This window comes from Sipha flava, unplaced genomic scaffold (genome assembly GCF_003268045.1).
Source record: "Sipha flava isolate LNK unplaced genomic scaffold, YSA_version1 177_pilon_pilon, whole genome shotgun sequence".
NCBI classification, from domain to species: domain Eukaryota; kingdom Metazoa; phylum Arthropoda; class Insecta; order Hemiptera; family Aphididae; genus Sipha; species Sipha flava.
In genome coordinates, this window is record NW_020272091.1 from 1300357 (window position 1) to 1309971 (window position 9615).

General features: G+C 31.4%; 1 protein-coding gene across 3 annotated transcripts in view; it reads left to right on the forward strand.

The window, feature by feature from the left end:
- Positions 1-9353, forward strand: part of LOC112680480 (MAGUK p55 subfamily member 5) — a 46549-nt gene extending 37196 nt beyond the window's left edge. For all 3 annotated transcript variants that reach the window (XM_025550574.1, XM_025550575.1, XM_025550576.1), the window contains 9 exons: positions 5125-5344; positions 5721-5947; positions 6011-6256; positions 6333-6587; positions 7152-7512; positions 7580-7744; positions 7852-7983; positions 8052-8233; positions 8314-9353. In XM_025550574.1, coding sequence (XP_025406359.1) covers positions 5125-5344; positions 5721-5947; positions 6011-6256; positions 6333-6587; positions 7152-7512; positions 7580-7744; positions 7852-7983; positions 8052-8233; positions 8314-8499 — 1974 coding nt within the window. In that variant the 3' untranslated portion in view covers positions 8500-9353. The remainder of the gene's footprint in view (positions 1-5124; positions 5345-5720; positions 5948-6010; positions 6257-6332; positions 6588-7151; positions 7513-7579; positions 7745-7851; positions 7984-8051; positions 8234-8313) is intronic.
- Positions 9354-9615: the final 262 nt, after the last annotated feature.

Below are 9615 nucleotides of genomic sequence, written 5' to 3' on the forward strand. Positions count from 1 at the left end.
TATTATACAGTACGTACATACACACACACCCGTATGTATACTTTAACAACACACATTATGGTATACTGCGTGCACAGGTATCTCTCGCATGACCTTCGCATTCCACTGTGTATCTACAACACCGAACCGTTACCGGTGAAGGGGGGGGGGGCTATGATGTATTATAAACGATATTATATATTATGATGATCGTAAACACACTCATTCGATCCATACATTCTTCGACACCTATACTGCGTATTTCTTGCGGATTTCAGTTGTACATAATTTTTTGTTGTCAATTATTGTAATAGTCCTCCCCCCACCTCAATAATCGTCCTTGCTGAAAACAATAATATGCAGTTGGCTATTATAATTGTTGCATTATGTTGACGTGTTTTTACTACCTTTGAAGATCATCAATATTTTATAAAAATAAAAATTGTGTTCAAGGGCAACTGATGTACACAATATATATACATATATATATATATATATATATATATATATATATAGTATATGTATACGCATTAAATATCCTTCGAGCAGTGTTCAAGTCTATAGGTATTACAGTACACCGTGCAAATTGGGCACGGGAAGTACATATTTTATTGTAAATTGTTGTTGTTAGTAGCTACCACCTACGTGTACGATTTTCGAATAAAATAATTTTTTGCACGTGTCGAAAACGAAAGGTAAATATTGAACATGATTAGCGATGCGTGACTAATTATAAAATATTTGATGAAATAGCCGAGTAAAAGTATTATATTAATTAATAATATACGATTGCGTTTTAATTATTATTTATTTCTCTTTACGAATTTTGAACAATGAAATATTTTTTTTTACACCTCATAAAAACCGATGTTATCTTAATCACGATTGATGGAATCGTCGATTCATTATTTTCGTATAATATTTTGGTATATATGATTTTAAGTAATTTATTTTTTATTCTTATGAATAATATGTTTCGGATGCAACCGGCTTATGGACAGGGCCGTCTCGAAGGGGGGTCTTGGGGGTGTCTCACCTTCCCCCCACCAACGAAAACACCAGTCGGCAGTCGGACTTGTTTTATTATAGCTTAGAAGGACCTAATTTTACTTACGGAAAACAAATATTACATATTTCGTAATACAGTGTATACACGAATACAATTTATATAACTACTTATTATACAATATAAAATATTATTATATATATATATATATAATTAAATTGTCAATTTTAAGAATGTGCGATGCTGACACTTATATACATGTTAAAAAGTGAAAATATGACAACATATAGTTAATTATACTACATATATTGAGTAAAAAAATTGAATACGGAATTTTTCATATTATTCATTCCCCTTGATTTTCATCTTAGGGACGGCCCTGCTTACGGAACGATGATTTTAATACTATTGCCGTTCTCCGTGTATGATTTCGCGGTCGATATTAATTATCAGTCGAGCCCGAAAAATAATTCTTAATAGTTAAATTAAAAATAATTAGGTTTCACGAATCAATTGAACGTGGGAAAAAATGATACCGCGCGATCGGACGCATCGGTTCGCGCTACCCCGTATAAACGGCCCACGTCCCGAAAAATCTTGACCGGACTGGATTGAATCATTATTATAACGTGACCATCGCGGCCAACGAACTACATTGCACGGCATTGTTTCGATTTTCATAAAACAAAATAATGTACAAACTGTCGACCGAACAAAATGTCGATGACGTACTCCTATTATAATATTATGTACACACAGTGCACTCGGACACATAATACGTAATATTGTTGTGCACGGGTAAATATCGGTGGTATTCGACTGATCAGATTTCTTCATGGGAAAAATATTACGTTACTCTATATACATTCGGTAGCTAGCCAGGTCTTGTCATTTGCGAATTCTACCGTTTTTTTGCGATCCAGTAATTTCAATAATAATAAAAAGAATATTCTTGCGGAAATAAGCATCGTTGTTGCAGGTGAAATGTAAGAAGATGCATTTTGTTAAACATAAAATAAGTAGTAAAAAAGAAAAAGCCAATATTTTTTCTTTACGTATAATCGTGTGCATACTTACACATGCGTACTGTTCCATTCTTGCAGCCATTGCTCAAAATTTCAACCCCGCGAACCGTACAAATGCGATTCAAAAAAATATTTTCTACTTATATATTATTATTATTATTATTATTACGTGAGAATTCGGGGTACCTACTCTTATATTTAGAACATATATTTATGTATACTCATTCAAAGGACGTAATCGCGATACGATAATACTCATACGGATGATTCGGTGGTATTTTAACAGTATCATGAACAGGGACCGATTATGGGTGAGACTCTGTTGTTGGGTTTCGCGTAGCAGGTGTAGTCATACAAGTCCACCTTTTACGACCAATATTTTTTTCACACGCGTATATTCTAATAAATATATCCATTCCGCGTTACGTAGCAGATGTTGTAAATATAATAGTATACAGCAACATAATTTTGTAAACAATTTCCTGCGAAGCGAATTGTACGTAAAACGTGCGTCTAAATCTTGAAAGCGTTGTCATAAGATTCTAGTGATTTTTGGACTTTTACTAGAACTGTTTATTACTAAAAGTTTTTTTTTAGTTTTACTATCGTATTTGAAAGTGGTGTTTTCAAAACGTTCAGAAACGACACTCTTGGTGTTATTGACCATCTCGGTTATAAACATTAAACAAAAAACATAGCATGTGTATGTGTGTGTGTGTACAAAACATCGAATAGTCCATGATTTACGTGCAGTATAGTAGTCGTTACATGTAATTTTGCCAGTACTCGAGATTACACGTACTGAAAGAGATAAAAACAAAATAAATAGTATTTCAATGGGCTTTCACTCATTATGGTTTCTGTCATACATCCGAGTGATCGTGTGCACGCCTTCTTAAACAGTCAATGGCTCGTATTGGATTGGTAATTATTATTAGTGTCTTTTTTTTTTGTATTTTAAAATTTGAAATTCATATTTTAAAACGAACTTTGTACTATCGCAGTTGAATTTAAAGATGTTTTCTTAGCCTTTGGACAATTTATATTACATTTTGTAGAAAGTCAAATTTTATTCTTACGTTCGGCTTTTTCAATCTTGGTTTGTAATCAAATGTTTTCGTGCTAAAGTCAGTAATAATATACAAATATGCAACATTATGAAAGTTTAAAATAGATTCTATGTTCGAATCCAGTGGTAATCATAATTATAATTATCATATAAATATAGCTTAAAATAATAAATAATAATAATATACTATTTATATATCACATAAAGTTAAAGCTAAAAATTACTTTCATACTTGCTACATTTGTTTTAAGATGAAATTGAATTATCATTGTTGAGTAGTAAAATTATAATTTTTATTTTAGACTTATTTGAGCTAACAATTTTTAAATAAAGGTATAGTGTAAAGTTTCAAAGCCGAATGGTTGTTAAATTGAAAAAGACTAAAATCAATAATTTATAATTATAAAATTTTAATTTATTATTTTATGATTTAAAACTTGTTATGGTTCTGAAATATTTATTTATTCTTATTTTAAAGTAAATTTCCTGTTTGGTTGTAAGTTTATGACTGATTCAATTAGCTGTTGTGCTCTTAATTTAAGCTATTTTAAACTATTTACTACATACGATTGGTAATTATGCTAAAAATATAAAATTATGTAATATAATAAAATATTCTATAAATATTCCTATTTACTACATTACGATACAATCAATTTCAAAATTAACTTAATTGCAATTAAATAATGATTAATTAATGTATAAATCAATTAAGTTATCTTCAAAATGTATATTAAAATTATTGTTCTGGAAATAACGAATAATTCAGTATAAATTATGTATTAACGAATTCGAATTTTACGAGATGAGCTATTAGAGAATAATACTTTTGGAATAGTAGAATCTTACCATGCGTCGCCATGTAGGTGTGCGGCAGAACAATGATTTCTATTCAATTTGAAACCGAACGGATTGAATTATATTGTTTTGTGCTCATAATAATGTAGAGAGAATAAGAGAATACTTCATTAATTCTAATCTTATCTGCAACTGTCGCGTGTTCTATGAGGTAACAAATAGTGAAAACGTATGCGTAATGACGATAGCGTTAAATATGTATTGCAGTTTTATTTAAATTCAGTGCTTTACGTTATTTCGTAAGCCACCGACACGCCAGTATAAAAATAATAATTATTTTTTAATAAGGCAAGGTAAAATATCATTAAAAATAGAATATTCAAACGTGTTTATTTTATATCGTTGACGAGTTATACCTTTTCGAGTAATCTTTAAATTGAATCTTAAATTTAATTAACAGCATTTATAAATTTTAGTGACCAATTGGGTAACGCCAAACTATCACGGCTTATACAGTGTAAATAATATCAAATTGAGTGTGATAATATTTATCTATTAATAATTATAAAATTTATCACTACACCGCATGAAAGACATGTAGCTATCCTTATGGAATACATATTTGTGTAAAATATTACGTGCAGAGCAGTATGAACATGAAAGTCTTAAAACAATAACGAACACTATATTTTTATTTCTCTATGAATAAAACGGGACAAAGACAAAAATACATTTTTTCACATCAAATTCGTGCAGACTTCTTTCGCTCGTTGACCTCTGCTCGTCCGTTATAAGATACCTGCTTGTGCGACCCAAAGTTTCCACGACTAATTTTAATAGCACTTTGTCATTATATTTTCACCGACAGTAATATTCTGTGGTCATCCAATCATTGAAAAAACAAAAAAACATACAGAATAAATCGAAAATATCGTTGCGTCGAACGTGCATTACTCCTCCCAATAGGATGCGCCATGCAGCTTTTTCCGGTTGTCCGCCGAACCGTAAATCCATAACGTCAGATTTATTGCTTTTTAACTTGCCAGACCTCAGTGTAATGTCCTATACATGTCCGAATGACACGTAGGTGACTATTTTTATATGATTGATTGATTGATCATGATATGATTTCGCATTTTCCAATAGAAAACCATTGGACAATGGTTTCAGAATTGGTATACCAACATTATTTATATTACGATTGATCATGGATGTATTATAATAAATATTATTAAATAACGTTGCAGGACGCGTTACGAAAGCGAAGAGAAGAAGAGGACAGGGTCGCTCAACAAAATGAATTTCTCAACCGATCGGTGAGGGGATCGAAAAAACTCCGGGAACTCGAACACGAGCCGTTGGAAACTGGAATCGTAAACGATGGGTTTTCGTCAGAACACGACGAGGATAACACCATCACTGTAGAAGAACCTCAAGATCCTTACGAACCGATATACAGGGTTGTTGGTGAGTGCAGCGTTAAGTTTTTACATTATCCTTCTCTTCTCTTCGATTCGTGCGAGCCACGTCAAACAGAAGAAAGAAAATAGTGTAAGGTGGGTTTCGATGCTGGGGAACTACGAGGGGTATCCCCATTGTGTTCCGGTCGGAAACAGCATAATGGAATGCTGATGTCGCTTGGCATTCAGGTCACGTCATATTCTATACCGCCACGCGGAGCACGCCCTGCATAAGAACCTGTCACTTACACTCGTGACGATAATATTATTATTATCATCATCATTATCATCGTAGCGGTCGGCGTGGCATATATTATAAAATTAGACTTTTGTTCAGTCGTATTCCGCACCGGTTGTAAGACGTTTGGATTTTGTTTTTCTAGGATACGGCGAATTGATAGCTGCACTGCAGAGAATACATTTGCAGCTGAAAAAGAACGGGATCTATCTCGGGAATAAGTCTGATCCAGACGTAACTGTGATTCAAAGTCTACTCCTGAACCCGGAATTCGTCCGAGTGCTGTCTGTTCACAACAAAGTGCAGCAGTTGTGGCCTCCCACTACGACTAAAAGGCCTGTGACTCTTGAAGCGCAGAACTTGGTCAGAGACGTAAGTTTTTTTTCCGTAATTTGTTGAGTGTTGATTAAAATACTTAAAACATATTCGTAATAGTGCCTCGAAAGCATTCAAAACAGTGCTTTGTCTGAAGCGTCGGAACTCGCTAAACTGTTATCTCAGTACGAAATTGAAGGTGTACTGTGGGCACACGATACTATATCTCAAGACGTATTGCCGCAGGACGAATCCACCACCGAAGTAACAGTTACGTTGCCAGTGAATGATCCTTCAATGTACGATACGGAACAACATCCTCCTAACATCACTATTATAAATATCGAAAAAACTAATGAGCCATTGGTATGTCATTATATAATAATATGATTATTTATTATGTATTTTAAACGGTTTACTAAAATTGATGTTTGGCGTACAGGGTGCTACTGTTCGAAATGATGGTGATGCAGTGATTATCGGGCGAATAGTGAGAGGTGGTGCCGCTGAAAAAAGTGGGTTGCTCCATGAAGGCGACGAAGTGTTGGAGGTGAACGGAGTCGAAATGCGTGGCAAGACCATAAACGATGTTTGTGATATCTTATCAGTCATGACTGGTCCTTTGACATTCATGATTGTACCGAGTGCTAATAGGGTTTCTTACCAAAACACAAATGGAAATAGGGAAAATTTCATTGTAAGTTATTTGAATTAAATTTATTTGGAAGTTGGTAGTTCATTCACATTGCTTTTTGTAATACATTTTAAATTCCTAATGAAGCAAGAATAAATTTGTTATACTTGAAACAGGGACTTGAGACATAAACTTATATGTGAATTATATAGAAATTATGATAATTTTTTTCGTTGTTAAAGTCTATTTAATCCACTAGGTTACACAACTAGGTACTTATGCTAATGTACTAATGTACTTTAAAACTAATGGTACATTATTTTCAAATCGTTTGGATGAATTATCCTATATCAGCCACCCATTTTTGTGTTTTTTTTTTATTTTTAAATGTATACATTTTCACATGCTTCACCCTTGAAAATTAAAATATTTTTATTATTTTATTAAGTTCATGTTATTTAACTTGCTTCTACTTAAAATATCCTAATTGATATATTTATTCATAAAGTATACATTTTTTTTTTTTTTAATATTATTAAACTAATTTCTTATTAAGAAAATTAAAAAGTCAATACAATTATTTAATATATATTTATTGTTATTAATATTGTAATTTTCATGTTATAGATGCATATGAAGGCCCATTTCGATTATGATCCTGAAGATGACGGTTTCATTCCATGCAGAGAGTTGGGAATCAGTTTCCAAAAGGGCGACATCTTACATGTAATATCTCAAGAGGATGCTAACTGGTGGCAAGCATTTAGAGAGGGAGAAGAAGATCAAACATTAGCTGGTCTAATACCAAGTAAATCTTTTCAACACCAACGTGAAGCTCTCAAACAAACTATAACCGGTGATAAGCCCGGTAAAGATAAACCCAAAAAACAAAATACGTTCCTTTGTGGTAAAAAAAATCTGAAAAAAAGAAAAAAGAAGTCGCTGTATCAAGACGGTGGTTATCCTATTTATTCTTCTAATTCTGATGGTAAATTTGGAATTATTTTCTAGTTTATTAAAATTAATTTCTGTCATAAATAATTTTAACTCTACAGAGTATGAAGCTGAAGAGATACTAACATATGAAGAAGTGGCTTTGTACTATCCTCGTGCAAATCATAAAAGGCCAACTGTGTTAATTGGTCCACCTAACATAGGCCGACATGAACTCAGACAAAGACTAATGGAAGACCGGGATAGATTTGCTGCTGCCATTCCTCGTTAGTATTCATTATTTGTTGTATTGTATTTCTGTAAAATGTATAATTTTAGAAATTCTTTTTCAAATTTATTAAATTGGTTTCAAAATGTATTGTATAATTTTTAGATACTAGTCGAGCGAAAAAAGATGGTGAAATTGATGGTCAAGATTATCATTTCATTACTAGGGTTCAGTTTGAATCTGATATTTTGTCTAGGAAGTTTGTCGAACATGGCGAATACGAAAAAGCATATTATGGTAGTTAAATAACAAAATACTAGTTTTAAAATGTGCGGTATTCAATGGTATTTTTTATTTGCTTACAGGTACATCATTAGATGCCATTCGATCAGTAGTTAACTTCAGTAAAATATGTGTTCTAAACCTACATCCACAATCGTTGAAAATCCTTAGGAATTCTGATTTAAAACCCTTTGTTGTTTTTGTGGCTCCTCCGCCTTTAGAAAAGCTGCGTCAAAAGAGGCTGAAAAACGGTGAACCTTACAAAGTATGTACTTCTATATAATAACGGTTAATTTATTATAAGCCATTTAAATATTATAACATAAATATATTTCTCTTATATAGGAAGAAGAACTAAAAGAAATCATTGAAAAGGCAAGAGAAATGGAAGAAAAATTTGGCCATTACTTTGATATGATCATCATCAATAACGATACTGAAAGAGCGTACCAACAGTTATTAAATGAAATCAACAGTTTAGAAAGAGAGCCACAATGGGTGCCTGCCACTTGGGTAAAAACTGCATCATAGCGTTAGATGATAATTATTATTATTTTTATTATTATTATTATTGTTATGTTGTAAAAAGTTCACAATGACTGATGAACAAAAACGGTGCTTACCGATTTAATCAATTGTATATCAAGCATTTCGTTGTTGACATACACGCTATACATTGTACGTATAAGATTAATATTATGTGTTATGTTTGTACAGATTAAATAAAGAGATGAAAAAAGTAATGTGATATATTACCTTATATTAGTAGTACAGTGTTGTGTAAATGATGACCAGTAAAAAGCCATCAACTTTGCCATTTTAGTATGTAACTAACTTCCAAATTAATGTTTTTCCCTTGAATCATCCCCTGCCCACCATATTGAAATATTGATTATAAAAATGTTTGAAAACTTCTCATAAATTTTTATAAAATGACTGAGCCCTACTGTTGTACGAACCCTTACATTATTGTATAAGTATTCAATAATTTATTGTCTATACCAGTTCAATTATTTTTGTGATTGTGTATGTTTAGAATTATAATATTTTTATTTCTTTGTACACAAGTTGTACGAAAATCATGTGATTTTTACTATGATTGCATTAAATTACCAATAAACACTTTGAAATATACTCCAATAATATTTATGAAATAATTACAACAATTTATTTTATTTTTTTGAATTATAACTGTGCAATGTAATATTAAGCCGGTTAGTAAACGAGTAGACAACGGGTATTTTAGGATATTAAAGAAACATTTTTAAATCCTGAATTTGAACGTCTTAGGCGTGTGTAGACTACTCGGGCAGATATTATACTTTCTATTCATTGATAAAATAGTAATTTATTTAAATTTTTTCTTTTCAATGGTTCAGTATTTCTATGTGCACAAGTTAAACTTAAAAATAATACATATTTTATAGTTATTATTTTTTTATTTGTACAAAATTTAACTCGCCTATCCATTTTTTGTTTATTATTTTGTTGTTTTTTTTTTTTTAATATTGATCTTAATATTATTTATTCGTATATATTAATATATATATAGATGTATAAAATATATTATACATTCGTACCTAAATTAATGTAAATTATTTATTATTTGTATACACAATTTATTATTATTATTATTATTATTATTTT